The sequence below is a fragment of the Chanos chanos genome, chromosome 3 (assembly GCF_902362185.1).
Source record: "Chanos chanos chromosome 3, fChaCha1.1, whole genome shotgun sequence".
NCBI lineage: Eukaryota > Metazoa > Chordata > Actinopteri > Gonorynchiformes > Chanidae > Chanos > Chanos chanos.
In genome coordinates, this window is record NC_044497.1 from 30,209,400 (window position 1) to 30,227,756 (window position 18,357).

The 18,357-nt window shown below is 39.9% G+C and overlaps 2 protein-coding genes across 2 annotated transcripts; one reads left to right on the forward strand and one right to left on the reverse strand.

Moving 5' to 3' along the window:
* The first annotated feature begins 217 nt into the window (after window positions 1–217).
* LOC115806863 (perforin-1-like) lies at window positions 218–13,469 on the forward strand. Its single transcript, XM_030767723.1, has 4 exons — window positions 218–235; window positions 513–693; window positions 11,433–11,781; window positions 12,446–13,469. The coding sequence occupies exons 1-4, from the start codon at window positions 218–220 to the stop codon at window positions 13,467–13,469; spliced, it is 1,572 nt and encodes a 523-aa protein (XP_030623583.1).
* Window positions 13,470–16,133: 2,664 nt separating this feature from the next.
* LOC115806864 (perforin-1-like) lies at window positions 16,134–17,844 on the reverse strand. Its single transcript, XM_030767724.1, has 2 exons — window positions 17,369–17,844; window positions 16,134–17,154 (listed from the first exon to the last, which is right to left on the reverse strand). The coding sequence occupies exons 1-2, from the start codon at window positions 17,842–17,844 to the stop codon at window positions 16,134–16,136; spliced, it is 1,497 nt and encodes a 498-aa protein (XP_030623584.1).
* Between the last annotated feature and the right edge of the window lie 513 nt (window positions 17,845–18,357).

Here is an 18,357-nt window from a genome sequence, read left to right on the forward strand (position 1 = left end):
ATAAACTTTACCAGACATGTAGCGACACACACCTACATGCACTTGCTAATATGGAGAGTTTAAAGTCTCTCTCTTCCTATTTTGCCTTACTCCTCCACCATTATTTGTTGAGGTGTCAGTGTCTCCCACGGGATGACAAATAAATACAGTGGTTTTTTTTTTTCCTTGTTTGTTTATTTTTTGTTTGTTTGTTTGCTTTCTGTTTTGTAAATTCAGCATGACTACTGAGGTCAATGTGAGACTTTCCTGCAGGGTTGAGGCAACATGTGTCACAGTCAAGCCTTACTGAGTAATAATATCACCTCTCTTTCTCTCTGTTTCTCTCCCTCTCTCCCTCTCTCTCTCTCTCTCTCTCTCTCTTTCTCTCTCTCTCTCTCTGTGCCACACACACACACACACACACACACACAAATTCCCTTACATCAGTTTACTCATGCCATCTATAACAACATGAACCAAGTGACAGAGTGTAAGACCATCATAAAGCCCCACATGTGTCCAAACCCTCCCAGATGCGGGAGAGTGCATTGCCACGGCAACGCTTCGCCCTTCAGCCGACCGCCTTGAGAGCCTCCCCTGGGAAGCTGGTGGGACGGGGAGACGAGGAGAGACGGGAAGGAGGGGTAGAGAAGCTGACAGAGGATATAAAGGAGGAGAAAGAGCATAAACGACACACTCCTACTATGCGGAGAAGTCCAGAAGTAGTCATGAAACACGAAAACACACACACACACACACATACACACACACACACAGAGCAGATGCAGGTTAGGGAGACATGGTAAGGGGGAGCACAGGGGAGAAATTATTGAGAGTATATGAAAACGGAGAAACCCCCTAAAGAGACATGCTCTGAACTACTAGAAGGAGTGAAATAAAAATGAGTGTTTGTCATGTATTACCCCAATCTCACATCCAATCTCACATCAGATTTGACAGCCAATATGCCTTTGGGTCCTGGCATGAGGTCTACAGAGAGAACCCAGTGTACGACAGTAAATGAAATCAAACTCAGAAACAGGAATCTTAAACACACCCAGTGTATGCTGTACCAAATGGTGGCCATATCTGACCTGGAGAAGATTCAATACCTACACACAAGACTCGTATACAGTACTCATATCCATATATTTATAGATAAACAGTCCTCTTCACATGCAATATCAGCACTCTCCAGTTTCAAAGTGCCGCACACTGAAGAATAAATGTGTGCATAAATATGTTATACATTTCAATAATAGTTTATAAAAATTCATTTCCCGTGTCCACAGGGAACCAACAAAATATTGAAATATACAAATATAAAATAGGTACAGATATAGTTACAGATACAGTGCAGGTATCAGTTAAGACACATTTGCTATGAATTCTCCTCAGTTTAAGTTTATTGTGAGTATACTGTTGATCTGAGCATTTGGTATGACAAATGAACTTTCCAAACTTTATATTCACATGCCGCATGGCTAGCGAAAGTGCTTATCGCGCACCTCTGTCTCTCCAACATTAACACAATACAGCACATTTTTTTATATGAAAAAATATCACTTTTTCTGATGGTAATGTGGATGATAAATCTCTCTGGACAGTTGAGACTATGCCTGTTCATAGTGAAACGGAGTCAATATTTGGAATCATGGAGATATGCCTGGATGAAGTCATAGAGCAGCCTAGCCAGAGCATCGTGGGGTGCTGGCTCAGCAATCACTTTCTCTTTCTCTCTCTCTCTCTCTCTCTCTCTCTCTCTCTCTCTCACTCTCTCTCTCTCTTTCTATTTCTCTCTGTCTTAAAGCCTGGGTGGAGTGGTTGGGAAGACCCTGGAGGAAAAGAAGGGGGGAAACAGGGGAGTTAGGAGGGGGGACGTAACCAAGCGCTAAATTCTGCTACTGCCGCGGCAGAATTTAGTGCTTGGTTACTTCCCCCGCGGTGAAGGAGTGCCGTCCTGCCCCATGTCCCAGCACTCCTTCACACATGAACTGTTCGCTGGCACTGAGTGCATTAAGAATACAGATAAAAAAAACTACCCCTAGAATACTCTGATCAGCTGTGAGTCACTGCTCAGAACAGTTAAATACGCCACTAAACACAAAATAATAATAAAATAAATAACAATATAACTCCTAAGTAGTAAATCATGGCCTAGAGTCAACATTAAAACTAATACAGAGTGTGTTTACAAATTACACATCTCAAAAGAGTGTGAGAGGACAGGGCAGTAGAAGTGGAGAGAAGATATTATATAAAGATGACACTGGCGATGAGAAACCGTGAGACTCACTGACACGTTGACATTAACTCATCAGATTGCGGCTTGAGGAAAAGAATAGGGCAGGCTTTTAATGAATGACTTTTACAGTGATAGGTGACAGTAATGACAGCAAAGACCAGGAGACGGAAGAGGGAGAAGAGAGAGAGAAAAGGAGGAGAAGACAAAAGACAGAGAAAGAGAGAGAGAGAGAGAGAGAGAAAGCAAAATCAGGTGAGTGGGAGAAGGATCAGAGGGCAGGAGGGAGAGAGTGAATGAATGAGAGAAGGAGAGAGAGAGAGAGAGAGAGAGAGAATCAAAATCAGGTGAGTGGGAGAAGGGACAGAGGGCAGGAGGGAGAGAGTCCATGAATGAGAGAAGGAGAGATAGAGAGTGAGAGTGAGAGAGAGAGAGAGAGAGAGAGAGAGAGAGAGAGAGATGGATGGGAGAACTAGAGTACAGGGACTCCTGCAGACTGATGCTTCCTGACAAGGGCACTCGTTGGATGACACTCTGAGGAGGTTCACGCAGAAACAAACGAGATGACGGGAGGAAAGGGACAGCCGGTGACATGCTTCTGAAAGAGAGCGAGAGAGAGAATACGGAAGAAGGAAATAAAGAGAGGGGAAGTGTTAAAAGCAAAAGCAAGGGTCACGTCTTGGGGAATCGACCGACGAAGCGACGACTCCTAAACAAAAAAAAAACCCACATACACACTGAGATACACATTTAGCAAGGACACGAAAGGAAGGACAACAGAAAGAGGGACCACTGAGACTAAGCAGGGACGTTAGCAATGCCGATAACACACACACACACACACACACACCTGCCCAGGTGTCTCATCAGTCAAACACACAGCCTGAGGGAGGAACAGAGACATAGGACAGCATCGCTCTCAACACCTGCACTGGAGAATTATGCTAGTACGTTACCTCACACACAGAGGTCTAACTCCACTTATCACGGAAAAACGAAGAGGGGGGAAAAAAAAAGTCACCGAGCAGGAGATACATAAACACATCTGAAGGAAAAACATTGCATTGAGACACCATTATGTAGCCAAAAATGCTCTTTTTTTTCTTTACCGTTGTAAACCTTTAAATTTGTCAGAATTTGTATTGTGTATAGTAGCAATAGTTTCTGCATCAGTGAGACAGTCTTGGCCGCCATGCTTCTGTTTATGGGTCCACTTAAATTTAACGAGACCCAAAGAGGTCATTGAAGCTTCTGCACAGCTTTGTTCTTCTAGTCCAAGCTGCCTGAACACAGACCAAGATATGACTAACCACAGAGCAGAGAGCAACCTGAACACAATTTAAAATATATAAGTCTGTTGCTACGTCCGAGTAAATCTGTATTTTTTAAAAGAGAAAATGGTTTTAAAAGGTAATCTTTGTTGACAGCCTTCTTAAGCTCTTCAATATCAATAATGTTCTTAAAAAAAATGTGCGTGTTTTTAAGCTTTCCCCAAAGTCAGCAAGCAGTGATTAGCTGTCAGGAAAGCAAGAATACACGTTCTGAATCAAAACATCAATGTTTAAGTCAAGGTGAAACTTAATGCTTTAGGCTGGTGTTAGACTTGGCAGTTCTGCTTGTTGCCTTCATTGCACCCCTGAGATGAGAGATGTTTCAGTGAAGTGCCTTGTTGTGTAACAATGAGACTGTCTTCTCTCTGTCTTACAATTAAGACAGTAAATTCACTTAATGTGCATGTCAGGGATCTTCACCACCTGAATGTGATTAAGAGCATTATGACATATGCAGATAACAAGACGGCTGATTGGTTAAACAGAACAAAACATTGTGTTAATGGACTTAGAAGCACTGAGAACAAATCATTTTCATAAGGTTTTCATAAGGTGAAAAAGAGAGAGAGAAAAAAAAGACACACAATACTGTACACATAGTCACATCTGTTCTAGTGTTATATTTACAACAACTTGGCTAGTTCAGCCAAAGGATGACATGTCCCCAATGTCTTGATTAAGCCCATTCAGAGCATATGTAAATAGTCAATAAAACACTGCAGCTTCACAATGCTTCCAATGCAGAAAAGCCGTGTTACTGCTCTACAGCTCTTACTCTCAGTGATAATGTAGGTCCAATGGCCTGACCTATTCAAGAGGAATCTAGCAGCCTAGTCAAAGAGAAGAGGTGTTACTAGTGGAACCACTATAAGCAGCATTATTGAAAAAAAAAAAAAAAAAGATACAGAGTAATCTCACAGCAGCCAAACAGAGAGCAGAAGGCGTCTGACCTGCTCAGTAGACATGGGAAATGTAGGCAGGGGCCAGGCTGGGATGTTGTAGATCTGGCAGTGCTGTAATTGGGTTCTGTGGGAAGATGTGAGGCTTGAATTAATCCCTATGGAGCAGAGGACAGGCTGAGGATCCTGTAAACATGCCTCATTGGAGCTGAGCTTTGCATGAGATATGGCTCGCAATGTGCCCTTTCTCTCTCTCTCTCTCTCTCTCTCTCTCTCTCTCTCTCTCTTTCATACACACACACACACACACACACACACACACACAAATGTACTTACATAGTGGAAGAGTGGTGAAAGTTGCTTATCTTCCTGGCATGCTACTCTGAGAGGAAAACAGAAAAAATCCAGAAAGGAAAAATGCAAAAAAAAAACAGCATTTAAATTAAAGAATCTCTGCCCATCACTTTCCCTGTTTCCTATTCTACTGGTGCTGTGGCACTGTGCTGGCCCTGTCACTTTCATATTCACTACCTAGACATACGGAAAGCCTCTCTCTCTTACCTGCCCACACACACACACACACACACACACACACACACACACACACCCACGCGCGCGCAAACTCTCTCTCTCCCCCTCTAAAACATGTACGAACACTCAAAACCACACCCACACACTCATTACACTAACAAATACATACCGTCCTCACGTATCCTTAAGAACGTCCACTTTAAAATACCTTTTACAACTGCAGTAGAACTTTCAAACCACAATAAAACTAAAATTAAAAAAAAAAAAAAAAACAATACATTTTTTTTCATATGAAAAGGCACAAGAATGCATAACCATCATAACCATCAAGACTACTAATCTAAATCATGATCAAACTCAGAGCTCATACATCCTCATGTGATCTTTAAAAGTCGAACAGCTTGTCAAACAGACACTAACACAATGCTCCTCTGTGCTGACGACCATGATACACTCAGGAGCTCGCTATTGTATTGGTTGTGTCATGTCCTGACTTAGCTAAGCTCTTTCCGGACCATAACACAGAAAAGAAAGACCACACTCTGTTCCACAGCCGGCCCAATGGCACAGGAAGACATCAATTTCAATCTGAAATAATCACGAGCATGAAACGTAATAAATTACGCAGAGTTCGATAGCCTGGAACTTCAGCGCCACATTAACACAGAGCTAATGACACGGGGACATTATTCTCAAAGTCAAAACACAGAATTCCCGTGACAGAGCGTCACAACCAAAGCAAAACCTTTAAAACACACACACACACTCACACACACAAACCAACCAGCGTCAGAAAAACACAGTCTAAAGCCAGCTAAACCCAAGGTATTCAAGCAGAATTCAAAGCAAAGTCTAAAATATGGTCTACAAATTAAATTTAAAATGGTTAGGCGATACAAAGAAAGCCAGTAGATTTTAAAATGTAATTTATCATGTGTTGCTCTTCTCCCTAACAGAATTTCAGGTGTCAGTTGAACTTTTTTGTCTTATCATAATCATTCCTGTAGTTTTCTCTGCTGGTAATTGCATATCTCAGTGCAAAGGTCTAAAGCACTGAAATGTGAAAAGAATCTGTTTTCTTATCAACATGGGTATTGTGTCTTTGTCCCTCTGTAACTTGAGGTGAGAACCTCATTTTGATATCAGTGATGTAATGGCATAGTTATCTAATCATTTTGTTTACCTCTCAGATCAGTCTCAGAGTAGAACGAATCTGTTTGGACCACACGGTAAAAAAAAGACACAAATCAATGCCAACTAACCGTATGACTTTGAGATTTCCAGATGTGAAATAGGTAACTAGTGTCAATAGCCACTCTCAGGTCTCAGTTCTTTTTCTGATCAAAGCAGAGGGGAGTGTCAGCGCAGTGGGTGCACTCACAGCTCTGTGCTTTACCATGTAGTGTTACTGACATACTAACTAATGTAAATGAAAACTCTTCACATTCACACATAGTACATACACCTGTGTGAGCAAACAGACAAAATGTAGAACAAAACTGAATGTGTACTCAGTCCAGCTTCTGGACAGTCACTGCCTCTTTTATTTTTGTTCTGCTGAAATGTCTGGCAGAGAACAAGGCCTGGTCTGCTTATAGCAGGTTGAGAGGGGAATAAGATAAAGAGTAAAATGGAGTACAGGGACATGTTATGAGGGGGCCTAATTTTGGAAGCACTTGATACTCAAGTCATTGGGCCTGGATCCAAAGTCTCTCTGCCAAAAAGACAGCTCAGCTCAGCATGCCTCTCTCTCTCTCTCTCTCTCTCTCTCTCTCTCTTTTTTTTTCTTTTGATTACTCACACATTTCTACATCATAGTCCATAAAGAACAGCATATGAACAGAGAGGGAAAACTAGATGTCTGCTCCACGTACACTCACACAATACAGAGAAGAGGAAATGATCTGTTGACAAGTGTGACACTGGCCAGATTAATATAAGGGGATGAGATGGGATTAGTTTAAAAGATCGATTGATGGTGTTAGTGTAATAATTAAAGGAAGCTGAGCTGCAGATTGTTTAAAGAGAGTTGTCTTGTTTCCCAAACTCAGCAGTGTGCCTGCTGTCAACCCCCCCCCCCCTTCCCCCATGGCCCCAACTGCCACACGCACGCACGCATGCACGCACGCACGCACGCACAAACACACACACACACACACACACACACACACACACACACACACACACACACAGACAGATGAACACAAAATTGTTACACAAAATTCAGCACGTTGACCTCTACAACAATCACAAATGGGGGCAATGCTACTAATAAATTCTATGAGTAAAAATGTTTTAAAAAAACGAATATGAAGTTTAATTTTAATAGCATTGTTTCAAGTTTCTACACCATGCATGTCATAAATGAACAGTTCTGTTTCCAGACAACTGTGAAATGAAGAGCATATATGCTCAGATAGCTTACATAATGCAGTTTTTGAATGTATGCTATCTTGGTTATTTAGAGAAAAATTGTATGTTTTAAAAACCCTGACAGTTCATAAATAAATGGAACCAAGGTGACACCATGACATGTTGCATTGGTATAGTATTATTAAAGCTACTTGGACCAGCAGAGAGTAACCTAATCAGTTAGTCAGGGTAAAAACAATGGAGTCACCTTGTGGAAGAGATGTTTTTCACATCTTATTCATATAACAGAGTAAATGACTGCTGTTGTAGATTATCCGTGTGTGTATGTACAATGAACTGCACGTCCATCTCTTTTTATAGCGATCGCTTGATTTGTTGGATTGACCCTACTTAATTCAATGGAACAAAATCGCTGTGACAGCAACACTCAATGGATTTTCAATGCAGTGCACCTGCACTAATAAGTTTAAGGATAACCTCCATCACACAACATGGAGAAGGAGAGAGAGAGAGAGAGAGAGAGAGAGTAATCACATTCAACCAAGAACAACTGCTCACATACAGAGACACGTACTTTGCCAAAACACAGGCAGTGTGCCTGTCTGCTTGGAAGGGTATATAAATATATACACTTAAGATGTACAAGATAGGGTGAGGCAGTAAATAGGCAAACGAACATGGTGAGAAAAAATTCTGTGTTTTCAGCCAACGTTGCAATGTCATAATCACAACAAATGTATTTTCTGAAATTTGAATTCTATTTTGTATAGTTGTTGGAAATGCAGATGAGACGATGTCCTTAAAAAGTTATTGTTAAAATTTCATTTAGATACAGAGGATGACTACGCTTCACATGGACGGAACACTCACACTTGAACTCCCTGAATATTACGATTAAGTTAAGTTGTTTTGGCCGAAGTATTCCGTGAGAATGTTCTCCTTTCCCGACCTCTCTCTGCTGTAAAACTGTAACCTACATAATCTGTATTTCATGTGACCTACTGCTTTTGCCTGCTTACCTGCTTACCTTCTGCTTACTACTAAACTTATGAAACATTCAGGCTTCTTTCCATTTAGGAGTAATTCCACACATCTGTGGCTAATTCACTCATCTCAGTCTCTGCGGATTCTGGCAAAATAGGAACCACCCTCCAGACAGTCAAAACCCATCCCGAGTTAAAAATAATAAATAAATTAATTAATTAAATTAAATAACCTTTTTATGATAAAGATGTATTTTAATGGTTCAAACACCTTTGTAAATACACAGCATAATTTTGTACTGCATCAGATCTCTGCATTTTAATGGCTCAGTGCACAAAAATAACAGACATTTTCCTCTCTCAGGTCGTTTTTCCTCTCTCAAATCATGTATCAAACAGCATCAAAGGAATGACTGTCTGTCCTCTAGTGGTGGTTTAGTGGAATCACAGAACAGACTGTTGAGAAAAAGTAATAAACTGATGTTTCTGCTCGTGTGATTTCCTTTGAACCTGCATGTTTAAAAGCAAGTCAAAATTAAAATAAAATAAAATAAAATCATGGTCAATTACTGCATAGCGTATAGTACTGGTACTGCTTTGTGAATTTATTTTATTACAGTGAGCAGTTTTATCATGCTATAAGTTTAGCACCACAACTTCTGTATCAATAAAATATCCAGGAAAATCTGGAACCAATAAAATTGTTTACCGATGCAGTTTTCTACTTTGGCATCAGTAACAAAAGTTGTTAATAGAGACTCAAAAGTGTATTATTTATTACTTGGAAAAGCCTGTTAAGTCTCCCAAGCTTGAATTTGTGTAGGTTGGCATCTCTCTCTCTCTCTCTCTCTCTCTCTCCTCTTCTTCTTCTTCTTCTGAGGTGTTGGTTGTGATATAAGAAGTCACGCAGAGGGTTTGTTTAAACTGATACACAGTGCTCACAGTACGCAAATACTGCATAGGGACCATCTTTACAAGTGTCTTGTTTACTACAGTTTACTTTTGTCACTCTCAAGGAATGACAGCATAGACCTTCTCGTTTGTGTGTAACAGAGTGAGAATTTGTCTGACACAAGAATGCACATGCCTCTGTTAAGAGAGAGAGAGAGGGAGACAGAGAGAGAGAGAACTAGGCTATGTTAAAGCTGAATTTGTGGTGTTTTTTCCCTGTGTGTCCTGTGCAGTGACCTTTGGAAGGTGATGGTTAGCCCTGGAGCCTAGCGTGAAAAAAAGCCAACTCATTAATTTTGCTGTTCTTCTGAAAAGACTCTATTACAGGACCAGGATGGTGTTCTGCTGAGAACTGCCTTTCCTACAAGCATTGATTTCTTTTCTGTTTTCTTGCTCGCTCACCATCTCACCAGAGGAATTGCCTTGTACTGAATCATTTGAATATTATAATGCACCACTGATAAACGCTAACTGGACAGAACTTCCCCGTTTGATTAATGAAGAGTTTGCCGTATTCTTTTGAATTATGTTGCCGGCTACAGCGACACTGGTTTAGCTAACTAGCCAGAGAACAATCAAGAGACATTATTCAAAAAAGTGTCACAGACTGAAAGAGATCCTGGATGCATGTGCGGATTAGCTCAACATTTATTAGAAAATAAACAGGACAAAACCAAAGACTTCCTCAGACTTACAGGTTCAGGATTCAGATATAAACAACCCATTGTCAATGCAATTCCACACAACCGAATAAGGGAAAACTAAGAGTATTTACACAGAACTGAACAAGACTATACTAATGAAAAACACGTGGGACTAATGATGTAATTAATAATGGGAAGCAAAGGAAGTGTGGAAACAAACTTAACAGAGTGACCAGCAGAGAGGGAGAGAGAGAACCAGGGCGGGACAGGCAGGGACCATTCTCTTACTGATCTGACTTTATAAGGAAGCACGAATTTGCTGAGCTTGTTCAAACTGTGCTTTGATTGATCAAATAATCAAACAGCATCTAACAGAACATCCTGCTCAGTGTTCCAAGAAAACATTTCTATATTTATCAACATTGTATATGCTTAAGTGTACATCAGTATATGCATTTAGGGCTGCTGCAAACCTTTGAACATGTGGTCTCCTGATTAACTGATGTTCTATTAACCACCCTGTGCAACAAAAGCAATGGATCTGTGGAAGTGCAGGTGAGCCTTAGATGCAACGACGTCTTTTAAAAACACTTCGTTTTTTCTTCTTTTTGGCCTTGAAAGTCACGTGTTGAAGATATTTGTGTTCCAGAATGCATAAAGAAGAAGAAAAATTTCCATGTGACAAAATGTCTATAAAGGTCATAACACTTATTCATTGTAGTGTGGTTACTCTGTAACTGAACTGTTGTTTTCAGAGTAAAATAAAATAACCAATAGGACAATAACAATACATAACAATCACTACAACCCACTATGAGGAAATAACAAGGAAATAACAAAAGTTCATACTCCAGACTTTGTACAACAATGTGCCATATAAAAATTGTTGTTGACATCAGTGTTGAGTAAAACACCCCATAAAATTCTCTGTTTTCTTTCATAGCTTATCTGAGAAGGAAGTCATTGTCAGTATTTAAAAGATGGGAAAATGAATACAGAATGAGCAGAGTGGGGTACATGAGTACTGTAATGCAACAATTGATCGGTACAGCTCAGAGAAAAGAATATTGAAAAAGGTAAGAAATCTTTACTGTGTGAAAAAATTGAGACTTATCTGTCATTTGTACTAATCCTATTTGAAAGTTTCATCTAACAGCTGAGCTGTATCACAAATTATATCAGTTCCTTTACAATTTATCAAAAGCCAACCAGTTTTTAGGTCATTCACAGCACTGGGTTCACTGATAATGTCATATGAGGGAGCACAAATCCTAGACCATATATCTTCAGCCTTGATTCCATAGAGAGTTTGTAAACCGTTGATAACATTCCTTGTAATTCCTTTTGGTGTAGTTTATGCAATGTTGCAATGCTGCAATGTATTTTATCTCCGGACAGATCGACTGTGTGAGACGTAGCTGCAAAAATGAAACAATTTCCCAACATCTCCTTGACAAAGTTTTGGAGCATTTTGGTTCTGGTTTTTATTCTCCTAAGAGGGTCCCACATGTGCAAAATTGGAAATCAAGAGGAGTGCCAGACTGCCCCATTTGTCCCTGGTCACAATTTGGTTGGAGAAGGCTTTGATGTGGTCAGGATGCAGCGCACAGGGGCTTATGTGACAGACATGCTGACCTTCCTAACTCCAACTAATTCCTGTACCCTGTGTGAGAACCCCCTGATGGAAGACCAGCTTCAGAAACTACCTGCTGCTGTGCTAGACTGGCGTGCCTACAGCAAGTGCAGCTTAGCTATCTCCAGCTCTGCTTTTACTTCTGTTAGCTCTGTGGCAGAGAGTTCCAGCTCAAGTGTTGAGAATAAGTGGGAGGTGGGTTTGGATTTGGCAGGGTTAGTCAATCTCCAGCTTGGAGGCAGCCACTCAGCTGAATCCAAGTTTGCAAGCTCCAGAGTCAGCATGGATAAGTCATCTTTTGTCTCACATCAACTTACATGCATGCACTACAGGTCAGGTGGTTTACCTTAGTATGCCTTTTTGAATATGTTCTCTCATACTGACAATTTTGGTTTGAGGACAGTAGTATTGCAGCATGATTAAAGAACATAAAACAATGAATCACAATTCATATAGATATGTATACAGATCAATAACCTTATATGCTGCAGAAGAATCAATTGCGTGCGCACACACACACACACATACATACATACATACATATATGTATATATATACACAGAAATGGTGGAGAGAGAGAGATGAAATGCATTTTATTTCTTTTTACTTTTTATTTATGGCATATTATATCAGCAATAATTTCAAATCAGTCACCTGAGATCAATAACTGTCTTAGATTTTGCATTGTGGTACTGTAATAATCTGTTTTGGTTTTCATTGTATTCCATTTATTTCCATATATATGCGTATGTGGGTGTGGCTGTGTGTGTGTGTGCACGCATGTGTGTAGAGATATAGGGAGGGAGAGAGAGAGACAAAACACATATTATTTATGAAGTATTGTAATATAATCCATTCATCTTCCTGCTTGCTTTTTAGCTTCCGCTTACCAAGCATCCCACCTCTCAATTCTGAATTCCTTCGGCATGCTCAGTCCCTCCCCCAAGAATACACGGCCAATACCATAATCCAATATCGGCAATTCATCAACACGTATGGAACTCACTATATCCGCCAAGTACGCCTTGGAGGTAGACTGAAAAGACTGACCTCTATTCGCTCCTGTTTAGCGACCCTCAGTAAAGTCTCTGTCAGTCAAGTCCAAAACTGTCTCAGTGTAGGGCTGAAAGTGGGCTTTGGATTTTTAGATGCTTCTGTAGCAGGTGGTAGTTGCACTAAGGTTTTTAACAACCAGGTCAGTGTTTCAGGGTACAGTTATAGTTATATGCATCACATTACTGAGGTTTCTGGTGGGAACGGATGGCTTGGAGAAGCTTCCATGACAAGAAACGACTCTGACGGATTTAACAGCTGGCTGGCTGCCTTAAAAGAAGAACCAGACATTGTCTCCTACTCCCTTGTCCCTCTACACACATTGGTGGAAGACAGAAACATCAGCCAAAACCTTCAGGCTACCATAACTCGGTACATTATAGAGAAGGGCTTATCAAAGAATAAAAACCGCCCACACTGTGGATGGAGTCAACCCAACATCTCACCAGACTGTTGCCCCTACAATGTAGGTAGAGGACGTCTTTCTGTGACAGTTATCAGAGCATGGGGTCTTAAAGGAGACCCTGTAGGGCGTACAGAGGGCTATGTGAAACTGTGGTATGATGGACAATATAAAAGAACCCGCTGGATCAGATCAAACAGCCCACATTGGAACTCATGGTACGACTTTGGAAATGTAAACACTAGACAGCGATTCAAACTGGAGGTCTGGGATAAAGATGTGTGGCATGATGACAATCTGGGGGGCTGCTCAATCTATCTGAGGGCAGGAAACCACCGACACAGCTGCAGCCTACGAAAGGGTGGTGGTTTTGAATTCTCTTATCGGCTACGGTGTGATTCACGTTTAACTGGGCCTCAGTGCATGTCCTACTGGTCTCATCCATAACACAGTGTCTTCCCCCTTCCTCTTTGGGCTGGCATGTTCAACACTATAAAGCATTTTTCTGCCCTATGAAAATAATTATTAGTACCTGCTGCATTGTCTGGCTGTTTTTTTGGTCCTTATGTTTCTGCAGGTACACAAATATAACTAATTTCACATTTACGTTTTCATTCATTCATTTGGCGGATGTTTTTGCCCAAAGTGACTTACATATGAGGCTGAATACAATCCAAACATACAGCAGTTTGAAGAAGCTGACTTGTGATTTAGATGTTTCAGTAAGAATAAGCCCTCCAGATACAGTTTCAGAAAGTGACCAGATACAGGTGCGAGACAGTTGTAGTAACTGAAAGAGGAAACCACGGTCAACAAATGGGGGCTGAAGTAGTGCTAACAGTCAGGGAAGTTACATTCATACTAAATGTGTTGAAATTGAAATGGAGTGTATTAGCCAACGGCAACAATAAACAGTTTTATTGGCGAGCTTTCAGTCTTTTGTGTTATTCTAACCCTAAAGTATAGACTACTCATTAATATAGAGAAAAATCCTGAAATACAGACTATACACATTATGATACACATTATTGAAGGTTTAATACTGTAACAAAATCCTCTAAAGGTGATTAAAATGGTCAAGTAAAATTCTCTTTGAAAAAGAATGTGCTTGAGCAGTTTATTTTGACACACTTTTCACAAGAATTCAAGTGAATTTTACTCTGCAATGGCTACAAGCAATTTAACAACAGCTATGCATGATACATTGTGCCTTCAAAATATTCATTATTAGATCACAGTTAGTCAGAGGTGGACAAAGTAAACAACTCCATTACTTGAGTCAAAGTATAGATACTCCTGGTCAAATATTACTCCAATACAAGTAAAAGTTGTTCAGTTCAATTTTTACTTGAATTAAAGTACTGGAGTACTTGCTTTTAAAAATACTTAAGTATTCAAAAGTACATTTTCTTTTTAATGTCATCGCATTGTTGTATTGTCGCAACAATGCATTTACAGAGTTTAATGACTCTGAAACAACCTACTGAATGCACTTTAGAACCTGTAGAATAAAAAGCTTGTGGAATATGCTACAAAGCCTATAGAAACACAGTTGAACCAAATGCTTCCTCTGTAAAAGACAGTTAAACAGGCACTAGGTTAACTCAGATTGGCCTAAGGATAAACACGTCATAATGTTGTAGGCTAGGTTCATTTTACTTGTACTACATAGCATTGTCTGAAATGTGAAACAGCTGGATGACATCGTCACCGCTTGATTCCCGCCCCCCTCGTCTTATTGGGACCGGGTCCTACGTGAATCCGCTGACCTTACAAATCTTACTGTGTTTACCTGACAAGATTAAAACATGTATTTCTGAAAGGATTTGTCAGTAACATTAACTTGGCATTTTCGCTAGCTAACTATTAGTCTGCGTCAGCAGTGGATTCACACAGGACCCGGTGTTATGCCCCAAATGGTTTTCAAGCCAACTGGTTTCCGAACGTGTTCACACACTGTGTTAACAGTAGAAGTTGTGGTCTGCCTATGTCACCAGATTCATCACACATTCACAAACATATAAATCGCAATTTTCAAGTCACAGCTCATATCTACTGTAGCAAATGATTTTAAGTGTTTGGCGAACACAGCGCATGAACGCATACAGGAAGCAATTAGCTTGGAAACCAGTTGATTTCAAAAATCTCAGACATGGACTTATATGGCCATGGCTCCTCTGGTGAGGAACCTTTATCATTATCTTTAACATCTTTATCTTCCATTGTAGTAGCCATCAGTAAAACCGCCAAGTTCAGTTGTTAAAAAAATGCAGCACGCACTTGACTGACAGCATTGGAGTAGTTTACTGTGATTGGTTTTTCCCCTGTGATGAACACAATATGGCCTATCGCATTTTAGAAAAGAAAATTCCTCCTTCAAAGCTATGCGTTAAAGTAACGAGTAACGAGAACCTTTATAGAAATGTAGTGGGGTGAAAAGTACAATATTTGTATTTCAAATGTCATGGAGTAAAAGTCATAAGTTTAAAAAAAAACAAAAAAAACAACAACACTCAAGTATAGTACAAATACTCGAAAAATGTACTTAAGTTCAGTACTCAAGTAAATGTACTTCGTTACTGTCCACCCCTGCAGTTAGTTGTATTCATTCCTTAATGTGATCATAGACATTTTCAATAATAGAGTGAAAAGATGATCTACTGTTCTTCGATCTGTTGTACATGTACAATATGAAATGATTTTTTCAGTTTCTAATGGAGTAGCGAAAAAATTGGGCAACAGCGCTCCCCTGTGTTCCAAAAGTGTAATACAGTATTTCAAAGTGTAAACATTTACTGACATGTGCTTTCAAAGCACCGTACTCAGCCCTGTATAATAATTACCAGTAACAGGCAATCTAATAGAATCTGTTGAGTACAGTTCTGATTTCTTTGGCAGCTCACATTCTGGTTTCCAATTTTAGGGTATTGTATTGTTTAATGAAATAATCGTGAATGGCCAAGATGAGCATCTGGCTAAAAAGTAGTGCTTGGCTTCATTTATCTCAGGGAAAGTCAGGGAAAGAGCTAAAATTGTCATTTCCTTCACATGGTTGGCATTAACGAGCAGAAAGCCATTAATTGCCACATTATTCACCAATTTCAAGAGCCCTTAAGTGGGAGAGGAAGAATAACGGTTACACTTTAGGTCGGTAAGATAATGGTCACAGGTTAGAGTATAGGTTAAGGAAATGGCAATGCCTTCATGGCTCATGGGGCACCAGTATCCATGTTGTCCTTGTACAATATTTATATCACACGTCCCATGTCTTATATCTCTAAACCAGTCCTGATCAAAGGCCTCTACAACTAAATTGATATCTGTGTTCACAATGCCAAAATCATAGTAGGTATTCCAGAACGGATCATATGACTGGATCATATGAGTTCTTCTGTGCTGTCCGCCATGCCTCACTGTCACATAGGCATCTGATGGCCTACCCACGCGTCCATGAAGGCCATAGCCACGATGTATTACCACAGTTAACCTTCCTCTTTTAGACTGTAAAGGGCAGCAGTCAGGGGAGAGGTTAGGGGATCTCACTTTGCAGACTGGCTCTTCAATCTTCTTTTTGTTTTCAGTCAAATATTCTTCAATAGCCTTCCTCAAGTTATTACTGATAACACGGTAGGGCACCAATTTATGCAGAGGGTGGATGTCAAATGATATAATTGCTGGAAATGTCTTTAAACTTCTACGCCATTTTTTGAAAGCTTCAGAATCAGTGATTGTGTCTCCTTTCCAGCCTTTCCCATCTTTGAAATCAAAGTTGATGTTGATCTTTGAGTCTTTGGAATCACTTTTGACATGATTATATTTTGCAAAGACATTGCTGCATTGCTCACTCATTGGTTCAAGCTGAAAACCTTGATCTAAGCTTCTGGGCAGTTCCATTTTAAAGCAGTCCTCCATCTGGGAAATGGAGACCTTGCTTAGTTCTGCTACACAATGCTGAATGCCAGTTACTCTCATGACCATCCCTCCAAGGCGTACTAGACGGATGTAGTGGGTTCCGTAAATGTCGATGAAGTGACGGTACTGTTCCCTGGTACTCTTACAGTAATACTTTGGGAGAGATCTTATATCTTGAAAGAATGTATGACTCAGCGGAGGTTTGCTGGTGAGACGAAAGCTATGGACACAAGATTATAGGTATCATCACATACATGAGGAGTTCGATACATGCCTTGAATAGACCAATACATCACAAATGAAAAACTCTCTGAATGACAATTCTTTGCAAATATATTTGTGATTTAATATGTTAACCATATCTAAAGCACTTCTGAATTACTCTTACAATGAGTATAACACGAATATAAAAATCTCTCAGAAAGTATTCTGACCTGTAGTAGCTGCAGGCGAATGAATGAGATGCAAAAGAAGATTTGCCCCCACTGGCAAAAGAAGTGGCAAATTCATGTATTTGGGACTTTGTGCCTACATAGTGCAAACTCTTGGCTTTTGGAACATTCAGTCCTACCTTCCAGTCATTCTGGAAGTATCTGGATAAGCTTTGTAAAAGTGAAGTGACTGAAGGGAAACGAAAACTCTGGAAGCCAAAGTCACAACTATCGAAAGAGCGCCAGTCAACCACCGAGATGGGGAGTTTCTGCCATGCATTTTTGAAGAAACTGTTTTTAACCAGGGTACAGGAGTTAGTGGGATGTAAGTAGCTTTCCACATCAATCACATATGTGTTTGTAGTCTTAAGTTTAACAATGTCATAGCCTTCTCCAATCAGATTATAGCCAGGGACAAAGTCAAACTTGTGGCATTGGCGGGGAGATCCCTGATAACACTCACTCAGGACTGTACCCATATAAGACAAAACAACGAGTCTCAACAGGAAAGCCAAATTAAGGAACGATAGCGCTGGTGTCATAATGAACAAGACTGTCCTGCCCACTTCACTGAGATGAGGAAAATCTATTGCGAAACAAAAGGAACAGAAACAGTGTTAAAAACATACACAACTATTAGTGCCGATTTCTTATATAAGAGAAAAATAAACTTCATCTTCTCTGTAAGGAAAACTGGACTGCACTAATGCAGAACACAGCAGATTACACAAAGAAAGAATTAGGTAAAAAAAAAAAAATATATATATATATATATATATATATATATATATATATATATATATATATATATATATATATGCCTACCTTTTTATTTCAGAAGAGTTTTAATATAATAATAATAATAATCAATGGTGTATTTAAACAGTTACCTAGTATATTGTTAGTCAACTTTTTTATGAGGCGTTCCTCATATAACTAAAACAGCTCAGAACAAAAGTGTTCCACTGTTTTGTTCCCTACAGTACAGAATG